At 50.3% G+C, this 26,195-nt stretch overlaps 2 protein-coding genes across 2 annotated transcripts in view; one reads left to right on the top strand and one right to left on the bottom strand.

Moving 5' to 3' along the window:
* Window positions 1–140: 140 nt before the first annotated feature.
* On the top strand, window positions 141–12,562 carry LOC134075151 (PRELI domain-containing protein 1, mitochondrial-like). Its single transcript, XM_062530663.1, has 6 exons — window positions 141–281; window positions 1,080–1,262; window positions 1,508–1,733; window positions 6,297–6,410; window positions 7,103–7,181; window positions 11,034–12,562. The coding sequence occupies exons 2-6, from the start codon at window positions 1,171–1,173 to the stop codon at window positions 11,150–11,152; spliced, it is 630 nt and encodes a 209-aa protein (XP_062386647.1). The 5' UTR covers window positions 141–281; window positions 1,080–1,170; the 3' UTR covers window positions 11,153–12,562.
* Window positions 12,563–12,635: 73 nt separating this feature from the next.
* Window positions 12,636–26,195, bottom strand: part of mxd4 (MAX dimerization protein 4) — a 31,731-nt gene continuing 18,171 nt past the window's right edge. Inside the window, exons 4-6 of the mRNA XM_062530662.1 lie at window positions 20,562–20,676; window positions 18,958–19,117; window positions 12,636–17,114 (exon numbers count right to left, since the gene is read on the bottom strand). Of these exons, the coding sequence (XP_062386646.1) occupies window positions 16,966–17,114; window positions 18,958–19,117; window positions 20,562–20,676 (424 nt within the window). The 3' untranslated portion in view covers window positions 12,636–16,965. The remainder of the gene's footprint in view (window positions 17,115–18,957; window positions 19,118–20,561; window positions 20,677–26,195) is intronic.

Here is a 26,195-nt window from a genome sequence, read left to right as displayed (position 1 = left end):
TCTGTACAGAAGTGTTTTCTGCTCTGTTTCTGCTGTACACAACTTTGGTCAGGGGTCAGCTGCTAGTCTACCGATGATGGTGTTTTCAGCCAATGGGCAAATAGCGTCGAACTCCTCCCCACCGTAAACCATTGAACAATCTCTCATTGAGGTAAGCCAACGACAATCCAGTACATTTTAACCAGCTAGCTGTAGCTGTAGCTGACGACCGATAAATGACAGCGATTGAACGATAGCATAATATGGGGATTGGACATATAGGTTTTAACCACATGCATTTGGTAAGTTGTTATTACTATCTGCCCTCACTTGATATTCTTATACAACATTAATGCATGATGATGATGATGATGATGATGATGATGATGATGATGATGATAGCCATCAGGCTAACTTCAGCCAGTGTTAGCTAGCCTGTTATGAGACAGCACAGCAGCATGAATAGTTAGCATTCATGGTGTATTTTGATATTTGAACGGTCTGGCGTTTTCCTGTGAGGGCCGGTTGACATCAGCATATGAAATTCCCGATGAATTTCTGTTCTCAGAAGTTACATGACAAACAACAAAGACGGACAGACAGACTAGCTAAATTAGCTCATGTGTAGATTACTTAGCCTGATGATGGTTGCACTAATGTTAGCTAGGTAACTGTGAAGGTGAAAACTATGTGTGAGTGTTAAAGTACGTTAAGTCATCTAAAGTTTGCTTTTCAGGTTCTCAGTTATGTAATTGGCAAACTGTCACATTATAAAACCTGTCGTTTGGGGAAGGTCTTAGCTGGGAAGGTCAATGGTATAGCTTAACGTCTTAGGTAATGCTAGCTAATAGCTATGTTATTCATGGTAATATTTAAATGGCAGTTTTCTCATAGACTCATCATGGTCATTCCCCAGTAATGTAAATGTTCCCCATATTTGGCTTTTCAAAGTCGACATTTGACCTATAATCAATGCAAACCTTTTTTTTGGAGTCTAGACAGTTTTCAAGCCTGCCCTTCAGTCTTTGTCTTTAACCTAAGAAAAATAACAAGGAATTTGTGGTTGCAAAGTGAAGTCTCTAAACTGTTCTCTTCTACAGGCGCTACCATAGAAGCTCCCATGAATAGGACAACTGTTATGTCAACAAGTGGGCCATATACACTCAAAACAACCCACTGACTGTTGGGATAATGGTGAAATATTTCTTCAATGAGACGGATATTAAAAGTTCATGGGACCATGTTACCACTGCGTTTTGGCAGAGGTATCCGAATCCATTCAGGTAAGTTTCCTTAGTACAGTGATAGTTCTCTGAAACTTGTGTATTGAATTATGTGTGTGTCTGATTGTCTGATCTCACTCTCCACATCTTGCTATGCATAATCGCTTTTCAGTTGAGCTTTAGATGTTGCGTAACTCCTCACACATCTACCAAAACATGTTTTTATTCACTCATGGCCAACTACAGGGATCAAAATGCATAGCTCAGTTGATTTGAGAACACCTGTGCTTCTGTTTGATCCTCAGCACTCATGTCCTCACGGAGGACGTTGTGTTCAGGGAGGTGACGGCAGATCATCAGCTCCGTACTCGCCGCCTTCTCACGAAGACCAACCGGCTCCCGCGGTGGGCCGAGTGCATCTTCCCCACCAACCTTGCGAAGTCTGTTTACATCCTGGAGGACTCGGTTGTTGACCCAGTCAGCAAGAGCTTCACCACGTACACTTGGAACCTCAACCACACAACACTGATGGTATGCCGTTAGTATGTTCATCAGTGAGAGGGGCGAGGTTGGGTTGTAAGCTATCAACAGCTTGGTGAATTTGTGCTGACTGGAATGGCTTTAGTGTGCAGTAGCACTGGTACAGTTGTTGTATAATCGATCTGACTGTGACAGCACTGCTGGATTTACTTGTGATCACATAATGTGACAGATAACTGTTGCAATAACTATTCAGAAACATATGCTTCAATATTATAGTTTCATCTGTAGATTTATGATATGAAACACACTCACTGGCCATTAAATACACCTCTTCAACTGCTTATTGGCGCAAATATCAGCCAATCACATATCAGCAACTCAATGCATTTAGGCATGTAGACATGGTCAAACATGATCTGCTGAACTTGAGACCAGAATGGGAAAGAAAGGACATTTTAGTGACTTTGAGCGTGGCATGGTTGTTGGTGCCAGATGGGCAGAAGTAGCTGATGTACTGGGATATTCACACACATCCATCTGTAGGGTTTACAGAGAAGGAAAATACTTGGTGAGCAGCAGTGCCCGGGGCAAAAATGCCTGATGTCAAAGGAGACTGAACTGGTTTGAGGTGATAGCAAGACCACAGTAACTCAAGTAACCATTTAAAAAAAAAGAAAGAAAAAAGACAAAAACAAGGTATGCAGAAGGGCATCTTTAAATGCACAACATGGACGGTAGAAGAGTGGGAAAAGTGGTCTTGTCTGACGAGCCTTGGTTCCTGCTGTGACATTTGGGTGGCAGTCAGAATCTGACTAAGCAACATGAGAGGATGGCTCCATCCTGGCTGGTTTCAGCAGTTCAGGCTGCTCGTGGTGGTGTGATAATGTGGGGATCGTGTTCTGTGGATCTTTCCCTTCAGCATTGCTGAATGCCACAGCCTGCATTGTGTTGTTGCATCCCTTAATGACCACAGTGTACCCATCTTCTGATGGCTACTTCCAGCAGGATCATACGCCATGTCACAAAGCTTCAGTCATCTCAAACTGGTGACAAGGAGTTCACTGTGTTCATATGGAGTTCACTGTGTTCATATGGAGTTCACTGTGTTCATATGGAGTTCACTGTGTTCATATGGAGTTCACTGTGTTCATATGGAGTTCACTGTGTTCGTATGGAGTTCACTGTGTTCATAAGGAGTTCTCTGTGTTCATAAGGAGTTCTCTGTGTTCATATGGCCTCCATAGTCACCAGATCTCAGTCCACTAGGGCACTGCTGGAATGTGGTGGAACAGGGCGATGCACGTCATGGAACGCACAGCCAATGAAACTGCAGCAACTGTGTGATGCTATCATGTCCGTATGGACCATCTGGATTGTTTCCAGGACGCTTGTTGAATTTATGCTACAAATAATTTTGGCAGTTCTGAAGGCAAAGGTGTGCTTCATAAAGAAGCCGGTGAGTGTAGTTTTAATCCTCATGTACCTGCATGCACATTTATTTTTTTTAGTCCGACAGATCTTACGACTTCTGCAAGAAAGTAGGTTCATAAGAAGCTCATGACCTCAGAGATTTTTAGATTGACCTTGGTTGACTTTACTTTACAGTTCAAGCCTATTCAAGTCAACAGAAAGAAAGGAAATATGCAAAAGCCCTATGAAGGACCAAATTGTTAGGTTTCAGCAGTAAAACAGATGAAAGGGCAAGGGAGCTTAAAACACCTTGGCAGTTTTAGACGCATACAGTACATCTCTCATCTAAATCTGAATGTGCAGTTAACACTTCCTCAAACTCTCACATTAAGTGGCCCTCCAAACACCCCTTGCACAACAGTCTCAGGAGCACTTCTGTTTTAGTTCCTAAAATAACGAATTTCTGTTTTCTCAAGTTCATACTGTCCTATACAGGTTAAAAGCAGAACCAAGTGTTCTTCCAAAAAGCCTCATGCAACCTATGACTGGCTGAACTTGTGTGTTTTCGGTCTTTTTAAATTTGATTTCTGGTGCGTGCGTGTGTGTGTGTGTGTGTGTGGGTTGGTGGCTGGCCCTGGGTGTCCCGCATCACGAGTCCGAGGGCACGTTCTCCCAGCAGGCCTTTCCTCCGCCGCGCTCACACACCAGCTCTGTGCACCACCAGGCCTGTTTGTGCTGGTTAGCAACGGCACTCTGGCACTGACCACAAAGACGCCTCTGTCTGAGGAAAATTCCTTGATTTGGGAGATTCGGAAACCACAAAGTTTTCCATTGTATATAAATTGGAAGGTTTGTGTGTATTTTTTCCCTCAAGACAGCTGCAGAATTATGCCACTCAGTATGCAAAAATGTTGGCCAACTTTTAAGATTTAGATTATTGGGCCAAGTAGGAAAGTGGTTCCTGGTGCTGATGCTCTTATTTAGTCTAGTCATTTACGTACTTTAATTTTTCTTTTGTTCTGATATCAGACCAGATGTTATGGCCATAAGTCATGATTCAGCTTCTTTGAAATCACTAGTGACATGCTTAGAAATGGCTGAACGAGCCCTGCAGCTGCCCTGGAACCCAGTAGTGCATGGTGCTACTGGATCCTCTGCTCTAGACCCCAGTAGTGCATGGTGCTACTGGATCCTCTGCTCTAGACCCCAGTAGAGCATGGTGGTGCTGGATCCTCTGCTCTAGGCCTCAGTAGAGCATGGTGCTACTGGATCCTCTGCTCTAGACCTCAGTAGAGCATGGTGGTACTGGATCCTCTGCCCTGGACCCCAGTAGAGCATGGTGGTGCTGGATCCTCTGCTCTACACCCCAGTAGAGCATGGTGGTACTGGATCCTCTGCTCTAGACCCCAGTAGAGCATGGTGGTACTGGATCCTCTGCCCTGGACCCCAGTAGAGCATGGTGGTGCTGGATCCTCTGCTCTACACCCCAGTAGAGCATGGTGGTGCTGGATCCTCTGCCCTGGACCCCAGTAGAGCATGGTGGTGCTGGATCCTCTGCTCTACACCCCAGTAGAGCATGGTGGTGCTGGATCCTCTGCCCTGGACCCCAGTAGAGCATGGTGGTGCTGGATCCTCTGCCCTGGACCCCAGTAGAGCATGGTGGTACTGGATGTTTTAAAGACCTAGAAGAGCACAGTTAGACTATGTGCGCTGGGTGTTGCACTAGGGAATCAGTATGTGACAAAAAAAAGAAGGATTTATGTGTGTGTTAAAATTGTGTTAAAAATAAGATATTCAGTGTTTTAGTGAAGATATAAGGAGCAGGATATAACAGAAGGTGTTATTACAACATAGTTAACGGGCCTCCGGAAATACATGAGCGTACACAGGAGAAGCCTTTGGTGCACCTACAGTAGTCTATTTGTTTGGGCTGCAGAGTATTTGTTGTCCAACACGCAGTGTGTGCTTCTGTCTGACCTGCTCTGCTCTGCTCGTGTGTGGACTGTCAGGCACTGTAGATGGACAGGGAGAGAGTCAGCCTCCCCTCAGGCCCTGTGTCACTCCCCTCCGTGCTGGAGCAGCATGGCGCCAGATAGCCCTCTCAGGGTGCCTGCAGGCCAGTCAGTAAGGGCAGATAGCCCTCTCAGGGTGCCTGCAGGCCAGTCAGTAAGGGCAGATAGCCCTCTCAGGGTGCCTGCAGGCCAGTCAGTAAGGGCAGATAGCCCTCTCAGGGTGCCTGCAGGCCAGTCAGTAAGGGCAGATAGCCCTCTCAGGGTGCCTGCAGGCCAGTCAGTAAGGGCAGGTAGCCCTCTCAGGGTGCCTGCAGGCCAGTCAGTAAGGGCAGATAGCCCTCTCAGGGTGCCTGCAGGCCAGTCAGTAAGGGCAGGTAGCCCTCTCAGGGTGTCCACAGGCCAGTCAGTAAGGGCAGATAGCCCTCTCAGGGTGCCTGCAGGCCAGTCAGTAAGGGCAGATAGCCCTCTCAGGGTGCCTGCAGGCCAGTCAGTAAGGGCAGATAGCCCTCTCAGGGTGCCTGCAGGCCAATCAGTAAGGGCAGATAGCCCTCTCAGGGTGCCTGCAGGCCAATCAGTAAGGGCAGATAGCCCTCTCAGGGTGCCTGCAGGCCAATCAGTGAGGGCGCTCCACTACCTGCACCTGCCCTCTGAGCTCCACCTTGCAAGACCAGGAAGCACAGGGGAAACAGGCAGAGATGTAACTGATCCGTAATTTCCCGACTATTAGCCGTGGCTTATACAACGATTTTGCAAAAAATGTTCTGCTATGAGGTTAATACAGGGGGGCAGTTAATATGGGGTTAATATGATTTTGTTTCTTTTAACTTGCGTAAAAAACACTGCGGCTTATACACAATGCTTATTAAAGGCTTATATGCGGGAAATTACTGCACAGGATTAGGAGTGCCATGTAAACACAAATAATGGCTCTGTTGCACGTCTCGCTTTTGTTCTTGTCATTATTTTTCAGTTGTAGTTTTGTTCTAGTAATGTCGTTTCCTGTGTGAGGTCCAGGTTCTAAAGCAGCGCTTGTGTGAGGTCCTGGTTCTAAAGCCGCTCTTGTGTCAGGTCCAGGTTCTAAAGCCGTGTTTGTGTGAGGTCCAGGTTCTAAAGCCGTGTTTGTGTGAGGTCCAGGTTCTAAAGCTGTGCTTGTGTGAGGTCCAGGTTCTAAAGCCGTGTTTGTGTGCAGACGGTGCGGGAGCGCTGCGTGTTCCAGCAGTCGGAGGAGCGGCCGCACTGCACCGATATCCAGCGCGAGGCCTGGATCTCCTCCGGCATCTACGGCTTCTCCAGACCCATCCAGGTAGGACCCGCAGCCTGCACGGCACGCAACACACACAACACACCAACCGCCCCAGTCCAGTCAGGAGGCAACACACACACACTGACTAGTTGCTTGTGGCGCCCACGACGTACCTGTCAGCTCCTACTCCCTCCTCCAGTTAGTGTTCAGTGCCATTCAGCAGACATGAAGTGCCTGGAGTTCACATCGCAGCCACATCACCACCTGTTAAACCTATTAGCATTCCATCACCCAAGACTTTGACACTTGTTTGGAGAATGACATCCCAGTGGCCAAATATCTCCTCCTTGCTGGATGTTCCACCGTTCCTATTATTGTTGTAAATATTGACCCAGATTTATGGAAGGGACTAGGGGTGGTTTATGGGTCCGGCCCCTGAGCCAGGTGGAGGAGGGCTGCCTTGTGAATGCCAAGAGTGAGAGATGTAAATCCTGAGCAGCGGAGGGGAAGACACACATACACACACACACACACACACACACACTGTTATTTAGATCTCCACATAGTGCTGTATGGCAGCCCTGCATGTCCTGGAGGGATGGAGAGAGGAGGGTGGGCCACAGAGAAATGGGGGGAAATTAGAGCTGTGTGTGTGTGTGTGTGTGTGTGTGTGTGTGTCTAAGTGCGTGTGTTTTTCCTTCGAAGGATTTTTGTCCACACTAACAACACATTTCTCAATTGTCATTCCACAGGAGTTTGGGTTGGCACGCTTCAAGAGCAACCAGGTGAAATCCATGAAGGGGTTGGAATACGTATTGGCCAACATGCATGGTATGTCCAACACACTCACACACACTCTGGCATCTGCCCCCTCTCATTTAGAACCATAGCAAATGATATCCAGTGCTGTGGGATGGGTTAGGCATCACATTTTCCATCATGTCTCAAGTGCCCTCCCTCAGATCCCCAGGGACAGTAATCGCCCTAGCACCATTACTGTTGAATTGGCTCATCCTCTGTTGACCATTCTATTGGCAACTCTGAGTTGCCAACAGAAATCTGTGTGCGTGTCTAGTATAGTCGAAGATGAACTGACTCTGGCATGCGGGATGTTGTTGAAGAAGAACCAGACTGTCAAGTGAAAATATCTCTAGTTTTAAAGTCAGCGTGCCCATTTCCCTTTTTCTGTAGCTGAATTTATATTCCCTGCACACTTCTGCACCGATGGAAAAAGTCAGAACCGAGACAGCTGCTTGTCTACAGAGGAAGCTGCAATGTCACTTAGGCAGTGAATCTCTGACTGACGATTCTTAGCCTGTGCACCACTAGACATTGCTAAATTCATAGTGTGTGACCGGCCGTTATGCAGAGGGCCTGCAAGATTAGTGTCCTTCAGCATTAGCATGGCCTGGTGGAGTGGACTAGGGCTGTGTTGCTGATCACTATCTGTGTGTAATTCTGTCTCTTGCATACATGCGCTAAAGTGTAGGACTGCTATAGGCTCCCAGTGGTGGTAAGTATTCCTGTACGGCTTTGCTCTGAGGCCTATCGGTCATAATGCATGCCACAGCCTTTTGCTTGGCAGAATGTTCTAGATCTCTTCTGGTAGCTCCAATTCTAGAATTGTACCAGACTTTATTGTGAGTGTACTGTGTGTACACAATAGCCGCTGTTTTTGAGTTGGTGTAGATCAGAGCCTGTATCTATATGGCTCTGGTGTAGATAGAACCCCTCTATTTGTTTGTCCTTTTGCCTAGTTCCCATCCAGAAGATGTTTTGTGAATAACTTTAGTTGGACCGCTGTCATGCCCCTCCTCATAGCTGAACCACGCTCATAGATACTCTGGTTTGTGTCTCAGTGGGGACCAAAAGTCCATTTTGCAATACAGATGGACTTAAGTAGCCTCAAGATGAACTGACACAACCTCCATTGCATGTGTGGATTGAGCCATCACACACTGATCTCTCCATCGTCTCCGTCTGTGTGTCTGGAGACCTCTTTGGTCAAAAAATGTCAATACAATTTCACTCCTTTCAGACAATTAGGTTACTTGATTTATATGTGATTTTTTTGCTGGGTTTTGTTTGGATGCTTGAAAGTAATTCTATCACTACGGATACATAGATAGATAGATGATAGATAGATAGATACTTTATTGATCCCCAAGGGGAAATGCAAGAATATATATTGAGTATTGTATCTCAAATATACCCTGATCATAAATCCCTATCCCACAGTATTTTAGATCCCAATATGTTGTGTAATGTAGTGCAGTCTAGTGCGTTGTGGCTCCCGGCCCTATGCTGCAGTGGTGTGTGTGCCGTAAACACACTTAAGCCTCAGCCCGCTGGTCATGTGATGGCCAGGCCTCCTGATGAGTGCTGCTGATCTGCACATGGTGCACCAGGAGAGGAGCGCTGCGGCGGCTGCATCCTGCCATGGACTGCTCTCTCTCTACACCCAGCGCTGGGATGATGCAAAACAGAGAAATCCTCCTCAACGGCTGGGATTCCCCCCCCCCCCCCGCCCCCCCCACACAAACATCTTTTTTTTTTTGTGCATTTCAGCCCACCTTCAAAGGCCCGTTTATTTCCCTTTTCCTTTTGCGAAGCCTTGATCTGCTCTCGTGGGCCCGTGGGCTGTGGAGGTGACGGGGCGCCCCCCCGCGCGGGTCCTAGCGTAGCCTAGCGTAGCGTAGCGCTGCTCCGTGCATGTGGGCAGCGGCCCGCTCATCTCTTGCTGCTGTGTGTGTGTGTGTGTCCTCAGTGGGAGGGTGTATGTGTGTGTGTGTGTGTGTGTGTGTGTGTCATCACTGGGAGGGGTGTGCTGTGTGTGTCTCGTCTGCTCTGCAGCTCGTCAGGCACGCTGGGGCGGGAAACCCCTCTGAGCGCGCTCCGCTCCGCTCCGCTCCTCGCTGGAGAGAGGGGCCCCTGCCCTCCCCGCAGGCTCCGCTAGCTAGCGCGCCGGCCGTCGCCCGAGGACCCCGGGGCTGGAGCTATTCTGGTCAGTGGCTCCGCCCTCCCGCTCGAGAGGAGGGTCGAGGTGGAGAGCGTTGGGGGCGAGGGGGGCGGGGGGGGGGGGGGGGGAGGGGGAAGTCCAGACATCAGACACTCACGGGCTAATTCTACTCACATGCGAGGCCTTGGTTTGAAGTTACAAAGCAGCAGTCATTCATAAGCCATGTCCAAGTCTTTGTTTTTAAAAGTGGTGTGCGCCGCCAGTGGTGTGTCATGTTTTTGAAGTTGAGCCTGAACAGAGCCCCTCACAGCCCCATTCACAGCACTCCGCATTCCTGCTCCGTCCCTCTGGCAGAGAGAGCAACTCGGGACACTTGAAGGAGACCCCACCCCCATCGCACAGCACACTCCTGCACCCCCACCCCCCTCTCTGTTTGTGTCCTGCATCCGTCGTGCCTTGTCTCCCTGCCCAGAACTCTGTGTCCCGAGTTCCTTGAGTGTCTGCTGGTGGCGGAGTGCAGCACGTTGACCCCAGACGCTCGGCCAAAAGGCCCAAGCCCCCCCCCCCCCCCCCCGCCCCTCTCCACCAGAAATAGAACCCTGCACTGCACTGCACCGAGTGCTGCTGCTGCTCTCCCATAGAGCCCCAGGGTTCCCATGGGGACGCCACAGTCCACGGTGTGTGTGTGTGTGTGTGTGTGTGTGAGGCGCTCCCTTTACTCGGTGTGCTCTGTGGTGCTCTGGTGGTGGGAGGTCCATCACCACACCGATCTGTCTAGTTCCTCAATCGCCATGACATTGTTTTGTTTTATAGTTTGCGTGGTTCAGTTGTTCTGTTGTGATTTTGCTGCCCGCCCCGCCCCGCCCCCCTCCGGTCTGGTGAATGAGTTGACATGTCATACAACACATCCCGAGCGCTCACCTTCCGTAAGCTGAGCTGTGGAGGTTTATGAGATGAATCTGCATCACGGCATTCCTGCTGGAGTGGGCTCTCCAGATGCCTGGGCTGCTCGGGCTGCCCAGACAGCGCCGTCTCTGGCTGTGTGTGATGACAGGCCAGCGGCCCTGTCATCAATGCCAAACCAGACGCCTGGAGTGGACTCACCCCTGCATGTGCACCCAAAGGTCAAAGGCCACGCTGTCACCTCATGGAATCCCCCCTCCTCATTCACCCGTATAAGCAGGCTGTTAGATCCAGCCTTTAGAAGTGCTGCACTGTTTTGGCAAGTGTTTTTATTTTATTATTATAAATAAGATCAAATGGTTATGGTCACTTTTAGTACTTGCTGAAGAGTTCAAAGTCAAGCTGGGCTTTGCAAAGCACCCTCAGACATATCCATATTTTAGTTCAGTTCAATTATTTATATATATATTGATAGATATGGTGTAATGTTTAGAACATAAAATGGAATTGAATAATCCAAAGAGTTTTTGTTTCAAAAAGGTTTATTCAGTACTGAGATGTTCCCTGTACCTCTAGCATGTAGCATAGGAGGAGGCGTAGTGATGCACTGAGTTGGTGTGTGTGTGTGTGTGTGTGTGTGTGTGTGTGTGTGTGTGTGTGTGTGTGTGTGTGTGTGTGTGTGTGTGTGTGTGTGTGTGTGTGTGTGTGTGTGTGTGTGTGTGTGTGTGTGTGTGTGTGTGTGTGTGTGTGTGTGTGTGTGTGTGTGTGTGTGGAGACCTGCACATGTTTGCTCACATGTGCTTGTGTGTTGTGTCCCTCAGGAGAAGTGCCCCAGTGGCTCCTCAGGGACCCGGTGAAGGACTCGTCTGAGAAGAAGGGGGCTGCTATGGCCGCCACTCTGGCCTCCGCCGGCCCACAGAAGCCCAGCCAGTACGTGTGACTGGGACACGCCACGCACTGGGACTTGACCTGTAGTGGACACACACACACACACACACACACACTCACACTCACACACACGGTACGAACAAACAGAGAACCAAACGGGTGTGCCTTTCCTGTGATTGGAGCCTTAATGGGATCAAGCCTGTTTATCTATTCTTTCTCTTTATATTTATATCTCTCTCAGTCTCTTGATCTCTCGTTCTCTCTCGTTGTAAACGACGTAGCACTGATTCTCAGGTACTGCACTGTGGTGCACTCTCTCTTCAGAGGGACTGTCCTCTCTTACCTCTCTCATGAGCGCATGACACTCATTTGAACGCAAGGATGCACATACATTTCAATTGCACAAGAGAAAAAAAGACAAAAAGACAAAGTTTCTCATGAGAAACACATTATGCTAGAATATTTGACACAATTTCCAAATAGGAATCATGTCATGCATGTGATAATGGGGGTGATTTGATTTGTTTGGATCAGAGTGATTTGGTCAGATATGAGACGTATCTGAGGTGTGCTGGAGCACATGGCTGCATTCCATGCGGATGGATATCATTGTTTTTTTTTAGTTTTTTAATGTATTATTATTTTGTTATCAGGAGGTTCTTAGATCTGTGTGTATGAATAAGTAATTTGAGGCATTGCAATATGTTTGATTACTAAATCTATTTTTTAGTGTATGGTAAATGTTGCCTTATAATACGTATGCCATCCCAGAAGGATGATAGTACTTATGGCTGGATATGGTAATTTGAAACATTATGTCAAGGCAATATAGAAATCGCTATAAATCTCTGGAAAACAACAGGGGCTGCATTTTGTTTACACATATGAAAACATTAACATGTTTTTGTGCTGTGCTGTGCTGTGCTATGCCAGGCTAAACACATTTGTTTTGGAAAAGCTGGAATGTGCAGGTTTGGATTCATGGATTTGGTGACTACTGATACTGTACAATTAAAAAAGATGAGGAACGATTTGTTCTGTGCTATGCAAGGCCTATAGCCGGCATGTGGTATAGCTCTAATCCACTTCAATTCAATTAAACAAGAACTAGCGGTTAGTTCTGTCTTTGAAATACATTTGACTACATGTTTATTTCAAAACCACTGATGTAAGTAAAATATCAATATGTGTATCTTCTGTGTGTGTTGATCGTTCAAGGTTCAGAACGTCTTTGCAGCTATCAAACAGCAGAGGGCGGTTGGTTGAATAGGCCCAGAGTTGGCATCCAGGGTTAGAGGTTTATCATGTGTTGTGTGAATGCTGGACAGATTCTGTTATAGAATACAAATTCACAGTCTAAAAATAATTTTAGAGCAGGCCCCTCTGCAATACAATTACTTTGTAAAATGTACCCTATTTTACTAGTATGCTTTAAATTAAAGATGTACATGTTTATTGATCACATGATTTGGATGATTCTTGAGTTCTCTTTGGATGACTACTGACACGAGTAAACCAATGAACAGCCACACAGGTATGTATAAAACATTTTAATTACTTATATTACAATGAAAGAATACACAATACCTTCAAGTGTGTGCTAGAAAATGTAGCTAGCACCAGGTACTTTATGTGTACACAAAAGGAACTTATATAATATAACACATCTTCTGTATGCATATTACACATCTTCTAAAGGAAACATATTCACAGGTCTCGGGCACAGAACTCTCCCTGCTCAGTGACCACAATGCCAAATCCCCCAGCGAGCACCCTGGCTTCCCTTCCCTTCCCTTCCCCTGCCCTCCCACTCGTGCACAGCTCTCTGTTCTTTCTCCACTTGACACAGGACAACAGCAAAAGCTCAGGAAAGACACTCCAGACTCCACCGTGGAGGACCCATTCTAATCTCACAATGACAGGGGGTGGGCTGTAGACTGGGTAAACAAGAGAATACATCCACTAAAATAGAAATCTACATTTATATGTAAAGCTATTATGGAATTACAAGAGACACCCTCTCAAACAACTTTAAGAGCGGGTGCAGATGAATCAAAGTGACAAATTATTTGGCAGGAATATATTTATAATTATGAAGTGAGGGTTTTTGTCTCTTCTTCTAGCGTATCTGTAGAGAACTAGAGGAACAGCAGGAATGCCCCACTGTGTCCCTGTCCGCACCCTCTCCTCTCTTAGCCCTACGTCTGGAGTGCCGTCTTGCATCCACCCCAACTTAACCCCCCCTCCACCCCCTCCCCTGACTCTCCTCTCCTGGCAGCTCTCATCACTCAGACAACCTCAATCACCATCATGCTGTTCAATTTGTGCTGATCCAAACATGCTAACACACACACATACAGAAGTAACACACTGATGGATTTCAGTGCTGAGGGCTCTTAGACGGCCCCCTCACAAGAGCTGACATGTTTTGACTGGCAGCCCATTGCCTGCCTCAGTAGGTGACATTTGGTTGAAGGAAGGGGGGTTGATGATCGCACAGCACCACAAGAATCATTCTTTTCTTCCTGATATCAATTTCCTCTGTCTTCCACCCCCTCATTGTGACTGGACTGCTGATGTCTCAGACCTGGACTAGCTTGGTGATTCCATCTGTGATCCACCTGTGATAGGTGCACACTCACTAGCTCCGGAGCTTCAAGAAAACACAAGCTGTGGCTGTAATCTCTAGTCACAATGTACAATCTCGGTTCATGTTGTTTTCGAAGGCACATCACCAAAAAGGACTTTCATGGACACTATCGTGCATTCAGTGGTCTTTCAGAAGTGTGCAGTGTCACACTCGAGCTAACTCATCACAAATACTGAAAGTGACACATGTAACCTTTAAAAATGACGCCTGCTGAAAAACAGAATCTCATATCTGGCCCACAAATACCATTCAGTTAAATCCCAATTTAACATTGCATACGGGAGGCTCTGTGCAAGAGTTATGATTTTTTTTTTCAATTGTTTTTAACATGTCACTCAGTTGTTCTTTAAACAACAAACTGATAAAAACACATTTTTGCTACTAACAGTCATGTATTTCCTCAACATGAATGTAAACTCTTCATGAAACAACATGTTTTAGCTTTTTCAAAAAGAACAAAACACTCTTGGCTCTCTACCTCAGTGTATGAGAGAGTGGAGAGGTACAACAAATCAATGTCAAAAGAGTTGGTCACAAAATGCACCACAGAGTTGAAGCAATCCCACTTGTCAGCCCCCCCCCCCCCCCCCCCCTCTTCCCTCCAACAGAAAGCACAAGATGGTCATATTGCTGTATTGCGCCTCGTGACTGAGGGGGATCCGTACCCACGATCCCATGGGGCACACATGAACACTATGGCCGGGAGAGCCACCAGGAGAGGGCAGGGGAACACCTCGAGCTGCCATTATTGATTAGATTTTGTTGCTCTTCTCCCAGTGGCCTCCACCTCATTGTTTTTTTTGTTTTTTGTTTTTCAAATATGAAAAGAAAGAAATGAAACAAACAAAGCAATGTTGCAATAACGAGAAGCACAAAGTGTGAGGCGGGCGGGCGGGGGGATGAAGAATGAGTGTCAGACGTCCAGGGCAACGCAGGGCTGGGGGGAGGGGCCGCGGGGTGGTCATCCCAAAATGGAGGGCAGGGATACTGACAGCTGCCAACTGTGTGCTCTGGGTGGCAGGCCGGGGGCCGGGGGCAGTTGCATGGAGGCACAGGAATGATGGGAGATTCTTTGTTGGTTCTTCATGTACCCACGTGCCCATCACTCAGCACTGTTTGGCAAGGCATCACGCCAGGCCTGCCCCACTGCACCCCCCAGGCCTGGGGATGGACTAGCGTCAGGGGGCAGCGGGAGTGTCCGACAGGGCGAAGACCTGAGTAGGGCTGGATGGAGGGATGGAGGAAGGGAGGGAGAGAGGGATGCGAGGGTGGGAGGGGAAGGGACGGGGCGGGGCAGATGACGACAGTCACCAAGGCTCACCAAAGGCACAGAATGACAGCGGGAGAGCCGGGGAGACCTACAGTCGCCAGCTCTCCCCTGGACTAGCCTGGCCTCCTGTCTCTCGTCTCTCATATATATATAGATATACTCTTCTTTTTTGTCTTTTCATTAGGAACATTTAGGAAAATATAATACAAAATTTAATACAGGAAATATAGACTACACGCTCTAAACCACTTTTAGTGATCGATAGCTAGGTTTTTTTTTACTTTTTAATGCAGGTGTTTCTTTTTTTTTTTACTTTTCATCTCCTTTTTTTTTTGGTCAGACCTGCCTGCCGGGGAGGCCTGGTCCTGTTCTGAAGTGTTGGATGCCAAGCGCTACGACCGGCAGCTGGCGGAGGGAGAGAAGCGCAGCTGGAAGTGCCTCTGCTGTGGCTAGCCGAGTGGTCGAGAGGGAGCGAGTGACCGCGCACCACGGACGGGCACCACACTCGGTGCCCACTCCTGCAGGGTTCTCACGGACCCTCCACTGACCAATCTGCTTTTGCAATGCCCAAAACACTCCTGAAAGCCGTGTCATCATTTGACAGATAAGGTCTAGAGGGGTTACTCAAGAGTCAGGTTACTAAAACAGTGTACATCTCATGGGTAGTATTCACTCCTCCACAGAGAGCGATCGTCGTAAAAGCTGGCGTTTTCTCCTCCATTCGTTTTTTGTATTCTTTTTTCTCAGGACAGCTTTGACTTGTCAACTCCATGCTGACCGAAAACACATATGATCACACACACAAACACACACACACAGGTGGGAGACCTGACAGGGAGTGCAGTGCTTTCGGTCGAAGCACCCTGTGGTTTGAGCATGGGCAGCGTCAGGAGAACAGGCCGAGGAGGAGGAGGAGGAGGAGAAGAGGAGAGCAGGGTGACTTAGTGAATGCGTCTCCTCTGTTAGTGTCTCACCTCCTCGTCTCCAGAACCGAGCCAAAGTCTGGAGAAAGCACGCAGCTCTCCGCGTTATTGCTACATCACTGCTACTGAGCAAGTCATTATCATAAAACAAGGTCATGGAAGAGTTCTGGAGATACGCACCTCGGGGTCTGCGCCTAGCTCAGTCGTTGGAAAGTGAAGTCAAGACATTTGTAAGGCTAGAGGCATCACACCTGTTCTGAGAACAGTGTGGAACATCCTTGCAGTAGTAGTGCACCACGGAGTGGACAGCAATGCAGGGATTGAGAGACAGACGAACCCCACACGCAGGACTGGGTTTAAAACACACTCAGGCTTGAGGTTTCATTGGGCTGGTACACACTAATAAGGTACTGAGGTCACGTGTGTAGCTTTAGTACACTGAGGACTACAGGAAGTGCTTCTCGTTTGGTCTTTCCCACACGTCCCCTTTCAGCAGAATCTGCCAGTGTGATGCCACAGAGTGCGTCATGCTAAGTTCAAGTTTTAGACCACTCCTATTCAACTGAGGCCCATCCAAATCAGGAAGTCTTTTTTCTTTTCCTCACTCGGTCTCTTGTCATTTCTCTCAACACACGTACACACACACACACACTCACACACGCACACACACACACAGTCAGCACATTCGTTGACAAGTCAAAGCTGTACCAAGCCATAAAGCCACCAATATCCCAACCAAAAACCACAAACTGCTTTCTCTATCTGCGCCTGTGGCAACAACAGGTAGTGGGCTGGGCTAGGAGAGGAAGAGGAAGGGGGGGGGGGGGCTGTGATGGGGTCGGAGCAGAGCTGCAGGGGGGGGGGGCTGGGCTGGTGGTGGGGGACGGGTGGAGGGGGGCAGAAAGGCCGCTTTCCTGAAGCTGAGGCCTGGGCCGGGCCGCTGGTGGCCGTGTGGATGGAGGAGGCGGCGGCGGCAGCGGAGGAGGAGGAGAGGAGGAGGAGGAGGAGGAGGAGGAGGGACCCTAGCAGACGTGAGGCTGGTGTCTGTGGGAATGTACGTAGCTGCCGTCGCTGGAGCTGCTTTGCAGGCTGTAGTGGTCCTCCACGTCACTCACGCTGTCCACACTGTCCCCCTCGCCCGGGGTCAACTCCATGCCCTCGATGTCCACGTCTGCACACACAAGAGCACAGCACATTAAGAAACAGAACAGTAGCAAAACAAACACACACACACACACACACACACACACACACACACACACACACACACACACACACACACACACACAGTGTATAGACTGCAAAAGCAGGATACACCTGTCTTTTTTTCACGTGAGATGCTTGTTGTTTGCAACCTTTTTTTCTGTTGTCTCAGCACCAGTTTAAGCAAATAAGCCGTTCCACAGATCTTGCTTGCTTGGTGCACAGTAATAAGCTAAGCTATTTTAGGCTATCGGAGGTCTTGCATGATTGCTGTAGTTCTTTTTTAAGCTATGCAGTGTGTAGTGATCTGTCCATAGTCTCACTTTCATAATGTCAACAGAGCACTAGTGTTACTGTTGCAAGCCAAGATCAGTCTAAAGCCCCTCTTACTGTAAAGTGTCCATCTGGAGCTACCTGTGCCCGCGCTCTCTAAAGCCCACGTGCACTCTTGTGCCGTCCTGAGCACTCCGTGCCCCGCCCACCACCACACACACGCACGCACGCACGCACGCACGCACGCACGCACGCACGCACGCACGCACGCACGCACGCACGCACGCACGCACACACACACACACACACACACACACACACACACACACACACACAGTGTATAGACTCTTAAAGAGTCCATCTGGAGCTACCTGTGCCTGCGCAGCGCTCTCTAAACGTGCCCACGTGCGCTCTTGTGCCGTCCTGAGCACTCCGTGCCCCGCCCACCACACACACGCTCCACTCCGCAGTGGCCAACCAATCAGGCTGGGCACACTCAATCACCGCTGAGTGCCTGGCTTCTGGGTTAGTGCGCTATGCACATGGGCACGCACACACACACACACACACACACACACACACACGCACGCAAAAGGGAAAAAAGTTTGTTTGTGTCCGACTTGGGGCACGTCGAGGGCCCTCTGTGTCGGCGGATTAGGCCGGGATGCAAGCGGCCATTAACCGTGGGCAAACAGAGCAGTCTTTGTGCTACCTCTGCTAATCCTCTGGAGTGGTAAACAGCGCGGGATGTTTACCACGCCGCGGATTAGTAAACAAACCCCAGCGAGCGGGCAGAGCGAGGGGAGCAGTCCAGATATGCTCCTCTGTGCTGCACACGGACCCCTATAGACCTGGCCTCTACAGCAGCCAGAGTTTCCTCAACAATACACACACACACACACACACACACACACACACACACACACACACACACACACACACATGTACACACATTCTGTGCACTTCTGCCCTGGGCTTGAGCCGCTAATGGGCACAGCTTGGCACCAGAGTGAGTGGCATTGGTCAAGGGTCAACGCACCAGTGGCTCTGAGGGCACAGGAGTGGGCACAGGAGCAGAGGCTTGCGTGTGAGGAGAACGGAGAGAGAGAGAGAGAGAGAGAGAGAGAGAGAGAGAGAGAGAGTGAGAGAGAGAGTGAGAGGGAGAGGGAGACAGAAAGATAGACAGCAGCAAACAGGAGAGAGAGGGAGAGAGAGATAAAGAGAGAGAGAGAGAGAAAGACGGAGGCGAGAGAGGTCTGTGGCCAATGATTCATCCTACTCATCTCGCTAATGGCATGAACTTTCTCGGAAAGACTGGCAGTATGGTTTGTTGTAGAGATAAGTTTGCATGTGTTTGTTATGTTTGCAGAAGGAACATGGGTGTTGGGTGAGAGCGAGAGGAAGAGAGAGAGCGAGAGAGAGCGAGAGAGAGAGGAAGAGCGAGAGAGAGAGAGGAAGAGAGAGAGAGAGGGGAAGAGAGAGAGCGAGAGATAGAGGAAGAGAGCGAGAGAGAGAGGAAGAGAGAGAGAGCTCCCCACCTTGCTCTGAGTCGGTGGAGATGGTGGAGCCCATGCTGTCGGTGCGGATGCGCTCAGCGCCGTGTACAGACAGCTGTTCCAGACGCCGTTTGAGGTAGCGGTGCTCTCTCTGCAGCTGCTCCTTCACATTCAGGGCCTTCCTGTCCTGCTCTTCCAGCTTCTGCAGACATACACACACACACACACACACACACACAACATGCACACACAAACACACACACAAACACATCAGTGCTCGGGCCTCTAAGTGTCACAGTGACATGTCATTTGTGCTGTGTAAAGCAGAGCGCGGTTAGTGCTTGCTTGCGTGCAGGTCAGAGCAGCTCGGTGGGAAACAGGCCAGCGCAGCGCAGCACGCAGGCCGCCGAGTGAAACTGAAACCGGGAGCTGGGCTCTGAGCTGCCGAGCAGCAGGCCGTAAACAGGAAGCAAAGAGTTAACAGGGCGGCCTGGTGACGCCGCTGCTGTGACCACACACTCTCACTCAGCATTTCTCACCAGGCCGTGTATCCGCCCGCTGGCGTGACAAAGGGCGCTGGGGATGCCCAGAACATGCCCGCTCGCAGCGCACTCAGACAGTGACCCAGCAGCCCAGCCAGACAATGACCCAGCAGTGCAACAGCCCAGTCGGCGGCGCAACACCTGTGGCTTTGCACTTGTGGCGCGATGGCCTTCTCATCTTGAGCGCAGCCATTTTACTGTGCCGATCACTCAAGTGCGTTTGTGTGGCAGTTTCACGTCCTGGTTTGTGTGTTCTGCCCTCTCATGCCCTTCTTCAAGGATCTGGCTATTTTTAGCAGCCGCACTTGCTATTTTTCGTGGCGTGTCATCCTGTTTGTGGAATGGAAATGGCTGATTTGAATGTGCATCTGCGCAGCTGCATGGAGAAATCCGACCGCAACAGCGCCACACACACGCACTTCCTGAGAGCTGCTGTGAGCTGCTTCCTGTGGGCTCCTGTCTGCAACCTGGGAGTGAGTGACAGTGCAGTACACACACACACACACACACACACACACAGCACTCAACCCATCGCAACCCATCTGACAGCAGAGCTGGTCAACTAATAGACAGCTAATCAACTGAGTGTGTGGCTATCAGACGACTGGAGCACAGCGTTAGTTCAGGCAGGTCACGGAGGCTAGCTTCCCTGTCAATCCAACAGCTCAGCTGATAGCCAGCTGGTTGGCCAGGTCCTGCTTTCATTTATCGGAGATCATTCAGGGCTTATTTAAACTACCTTTGCCAATCTGCTGCCAGAGGCTTTTTCTGCCACTTTGCCACCCACCTCCTCCCCTTAACCCCCCCCCCCCCCCCCCCCCCATACTTCTGACTTCTCAGTGTCTGGTCATTGATGTTTGTTCTGTTCTGTACCCCATTGGGGGGTTTATTGCTGTTCTCCCTGCCTTGGGCTTTCCATGTTTGAACATAGAAGGGCAGGGGCCCCCAGAACAGAGCATGCCACCAAAATGAATCTCATGCAATAGTATAATGCTATCTTCTAGACAAAGCGGTCCTGACTGAACAGAAGCAGTGTGTGTGTGTGATTAGTGAGGTCCAGTACTGAACAGGAGCAGTGTGTGTGTGATTAGTGAGGTCCAGTACCTTGATGTGCATCTTGGCCCGTTTGAGCAGGCTCAGTGTGGTGTGTCTGGTGCTGTCGGGACCCAAAGGCACCAGCTGCTTCAGCTGCTCCAAGTACAGCCGCAGTTTGGCACGTCTGTGAGGGGAAAAGACACGATGGTCAACACAAGGCAAACAATATGGAAAGCACTCCATAGACAGCACTTAGCAGTCAAATCTGAATGGCTTAAAGGCTTGCACAGAAACAAATGAGGGCAAACAAGATGTACACATATAATGACACACACATACAGGTACCCACACGCACATACACAGAGACACAGACACAGTATCCTACTCCAGTAATTAAATGCTGCTCTAACTCTGGCTTCAGGAGAGTTTGTGAAACCTCTAGGCAAACTCGGCTCTTTGCTCTATGCCCAGTCCAACCACAGACAAATCAATTCAAAGATTTGCGATGCAAAGTCTTCACAGGTCGGGTGTCAATAGCCGCTCTCATTGGGATTCCACAGAAGCTGAAATTTGAATTGATATTTGTCTCTTGTGCACTAACCAGCCATGACCTTACGTCAGAACTGCTTTCTGTTTTCGCTGGAAGTCTGTGAGCCTCATTGGTGTCAAGGGTGGGTCAGGTACTCTTACAGGCTTAACGACTGATGCAAATACAGTCACGCATGCATACACACAGACACACACACACACACACACACACACATACACACACACACGCACAGACACACACACACACACACACACACACACACCCGCGAGGGAGTTGCATAAGCGTGCCGACGGCGCGCCGCTCTTTGGGCAACATTACGCAACCGTACGGAGCCGAGGGGCCACACGCTCCCGTTACTACGGCGACCGGCGGGTGGCGGGAGAGACGGGCGCTCCGCTGCTGACGTCAGGGCTGGTGGGCGGTCGCGCCACCCGCGGCAGCGCCGCTAATGAGCTCCGCTCTGTGCCCGAGAGAGACGCCGGGAGCTCCGCAGACCAGCGTGGGCACCGCGGGGGCAGAGCGCCCACTCAACACAGGGTCGCCATTCAGGAGCTGGCACAGGGCAGCCTCAGCACAGCACACACACACACACACACACACACACACACAGATCAGGCCTCTGCAGCTAAACACACACTCCAGTTCACAGCCACCTCAGAGCGTGGGAGTGTGACTTCAGCAGGGCCTGACATACGCCATCACACACACACACGACATTAGAAAAGTCCTTTAAACAGATCACAGCACTCACAGCTCACCAACGTCCAGTTATGGCCGAGGAGAAGAGGCTCCTGCTGACTGAAACCGCCAACCTTCAACCGGCCCATAGCGCTCACCAAGGAACTGTCGTAAGCTCCACTTAAGTATAGGCTGCTCATGCAAACAGATATTCCAACTGCACACACACACACACACACACACACACACATACACACACACACACACACACACACGCCTGCCTGACACACTGACCTCGATATTTAAGGGGTGGTGCCGGCTCTTTCCTGCACCCCCTCGTGTGCCTCCACAAGAGACCACAGGCCTGCGTGATGCCCGTTGCCCTGGGTAACCCACAGGCCTTTGGCACAGCGTCAGCTAAGCTGCTAGGCTATATGCTACTAGGCTATTTGCTGCTAGGCTATATGCTACTAGGCTATTTGCTGCTAGGCTATATGCTACTAGGCTATTTGCTGCTAGGCTATATGGCCTTAGCGGCCTGAGGACACACAGGCCCCTCCAACACAGCGATGCACGCCTCCACACCGACACATGCAGAATCCCCCACTTCCCCTGCAGACACCCATGAGGTTCACCACAGCAGCACAGCAGCATCCTCCCCTGCTGGGCCCATCCCACACACACATACACAGACACACACACACACACACACACACACACACTGACTGCTGCACACGGTGCATGTCCCCAGTGCTACTGCAGTACAGGCTTCAGCCTTCTACACAGATCTACAGCACTGCAGAATGCTATGGGACACACACATACACACACATACACACTCTCACAGCCTCACAAGCACGTAATATGGTTCACACTTACCCACGCACCTTAACAATACCAATCACATCACACACACACACTCAGCCTGTGTGGTTCACAGTTATCCCAGTCAGAGCTAATACTCCAGAAGCATTCCGTCAGGGCAGCCAGCGACCCCACCACCGTCTTGAGGCCTGCTGACCTCTGAGGAGGAGGCTTCTGGCCGAGCTCGTCTGGCCGGCCATCACCCCCCCCCCCCCCCCCCCCCCAGCCCTAATCACACGCCCCCCCCCTCCCCCCACAGCCCTAATCACACGGCAGGCAGCCCTGACCCCTCTATCTCTCCAGGGCCACACACACCTGGGGCTGTCTGCTGTGCTGACCCCGTCTAGTGTCCACTTCAACTCCTCTTTCAGTTCCTCAAAATCCTTCTTTCTGATCTTTTTGCTTCATGCCTAATGAGTGAATGTCAAAGAGGCGTCTAGATGAGATGCACAAGAGCACACGTGTGCACTCACGCATATAGCGTGGTGTGGTGTGCTGTGGTGTGGTGTGGGCGTGGATTGGACTGGACTGGACAGGAAGGACCCTGCTCCTTTAGGAGACCCACTGACGCCTCAGGGTCCCGTGCTGACCTCCTCTCTCCTCCCTTCTAGGAACTTTGTTTATTGTGGGAGTTCCTGCTTTCTCCGCACACACACACACACACGCACACACACACACACACACACACACACACACACACACACACACACACACACACACACACACACACTAAATTAGCCTTTAGTCTCCTCCTCTCTACTCCTCCCTATTTAGGGAGACAGAGGTGTGGGGCTCTTGTTTTGTGGGCCTCCATTTTCTCTCTCCCTCCAGCGCCCTGACACAGAGCAGAGCTCCAGGAGCACAGGAGTCTCACAAGAGAGGGAAAACACACACACACACACGCACACACACACACCTCCAGGAGCCCAGGAGTCTCAGAAGAGAGGGGGAACAGCTTTAGAACATGTCAGGAGAGGGAGGGAGTGGAGGAGAGGAGTGGAGAGGAGAGAAGGGAAAACACAGCAGAATCAAATCTCTGTGGTCTGGGCTCTGTGCACAGACGGGCCTTTGCTTCAGGAGTGTGTGAAAGTCCTCCCGCTCGCTTTCATTCCCTCTCTTCCCCTGGGGCAACCGCTCAACCACACACACACACACACACACACACTCCACCCCCAGCACCTCTCTGCTCTGCCGCGTCTCTCCCTCAGGCCCTCTCCCTCCAACCTGCTGGCACCAGTGGGCCCTTGTGTTGCCGGAGAACAGGAGTGTTCAGATGGAGCAGGGTGGGGGCAGGGGGGGGGGCAGGGTGGGGGCAGGGGGGGAGGGAGGGGGGGGGGGGGCAGGGGGGGGCCCGGCCCGCACCTCCAACCTGCCTGCTCCCCACCACATCAAGCAGCTGGAGCAGCACCAAGGGAAGCCTGCAGGAAAGGGAGGCTGGCCGCAGGGGAGAAGAGGAGGGTGCTGGCCGCGCAAGAGAGCGAGGGAGAGAGAGAGAGAGAGAGAGAGAGAGAGGGAGAGATACAGAGAGAGAGCAAAGGAGAGAGAGAGAGAGGGAGAGAGAGAGCAAAGGAGAGAGAGAGAGAGAGAGGGAGAGAGAGAGCAAAGGAGAGAGAGAGAGAGAGAGAGGGTGAGGGGGGGGGGGGGGTAAGAGGGAGCACTGGTAACGTTCATCCCTGGCCTGGAAAAAGGGGCCATTGAGTGCAGAGTGAGTATGCTCAGCTGCGGCGGGCTTGGCTCCACACGCTCACATCATCCGAGGGGGTAACCCGAGCCAACAGCCAGCCCCCCGGCCTCCGGCCCCCCCCTCCGCCCCCCTCCTCTCCTCTCCTCTCCTCTCTCACACCTCTCCAGAAAAAACAGGACGTGCCCCCCTGCACCAGCGAATGCCCCCACCCCAAATCCCCAACCCGAGTGCCCGCGCCTTTACTACTGTTTATTTACCAGAGCCAGGCCCAACTCCCACCTGCACAGCTCCTCTCTCTCTCTCACACACACACACACACACACACACACATGCCAGGAGAGAGAAGGCTGGGAGTGTTTCGGCCCCAGTTCAGAGGGGAGCAGGAATGGGGTGTGGTCCGTGCAGCGGAAAGCGCTGGCAGAAATAGGAACATGGCAGTTATGCTTTTCATTTTCTCTGTGTTTTTTTTCCCTCGCCGTGTTTACGCTGTTGCTCGGCTGAAAGAAGGCTGCCTGCTCGGCTGTTTTTCTGCCTTTGATTTCGCCTTTTGATCCTGCCGTCATCTACATCCTTTTTCACTAACTCATTTCGAAAACAGCTTGTCGTGAAACTAACAATAATTGCCTTTACACAAATTGCTGAGCAGTTGAATAACAATGTAATTTCCCAACCCTGAAGAGGGAAATGCACATGTTGACCAAATTAAGACCAAACAGCAGCCATTTGTAATGCTGCTTTGAATGACGATTATTTTTTTCCATCCGCCTTGCAACCCAAATGTCTTTCAAATCTGCTAGAAAACATCAGTTAGCATTAGCGCAGATATTTTTATTTGTCATTTGCATAGCTATTAACCTTCATTCTGTCTTTATGTTTAAAAAGATGCCTGACGCCTGACTTAACATGACCAAAACTATAAACTCAACCACAAAGTTCTGTGTTGAAAGTGGCCCAGACCTCCTATTCCATTCACATTAATATAAATGTAAACAATAACATTACATTTACATGCACCATATATCTTGTAAGCTGGCTGCCCTGACGGAATGCTTGTAATTTAGGAGAATCCCTTGTGATCTGCATTCTTTCCTGTCAATTCGTCTGAAGTTAATTCTCTTCTTTCGTCCTTTCTTTTTTTCGTTTCTCTCTGCATCACTGTGTTTCTGTCCCACTTTCTCCGTGTGTGTGTGTGTGTGTGTGTGTGTGAGTGGCTCAGGGCCGCGTGCTGGCCCCCGTCATGACGCACCACCACTCCGCGTGTGTGCTCGCTCTCCCTCCCCTCCCCTCCCCGCTCACGTTCTGCTTGTTATTCCGACAGTGGGCCCGGCGCACGCAATGTTTATCAGATCACTTAAACAGCCCGGCGCACGGGACAGGCCCTGAACTGACTTGCGGCTACATGCGGCTCTGTGCCGGCGCACAGGACAGGCCCTGAACTGACTTGCGGCTCTGTGCTGGCACACATGCGGCTCTGTGCTGGCACACATGTGGCTCCGTGCCGGGCCGCCCGGCCCGTCTGGCCACCAGCTTGTTTGCTGTACACAGCCCCGGGCTCCCGTGTCCACACTGCCAGACGAGATCCACTCTGCCCAGTAGAACTCTGGGTAAGGGCTCCAGTGTGAGACCAGGCTCTTTCACCCACAGAGCTGTGTTCTCATGGCCATCTCCCAACAACACACACACACACACACACACACACACACACACACACACACACACACACACACACACACACACACAAATGCACACACTTAGGCTACTCAAAATGCCGTAACCTCTATTCTCATGAACAGACATACAGGCAGGCAGATACTGACCAATCCCGTGACCTAGCACACAAACAGCTGAGCAATGTTGCTGGGCAAAGGTCTTCCTGAGTGTTGCCTTCAGGCACATTCTAATTGATGATGTGCTGATTATTTTTCTG

This window comes from Sardina pilchardus, chromosome 2 (genome assembly GCF_963854185.1).
Source record: "Sardina pilchardus chromosome 2, fSarPil1.1, whole genome shotgun sequence".
Classification (NCBI taxonomy): domain Eukaryota; kingdom Metazoa; phylum Chordata; class Actinopteri; order Clupeiformes; family Clupeidae; genus Sardina; species Sardina pilchardus.
This window is presented reverse-complemented; position numbering and strand designations above follow the sequence as displayed.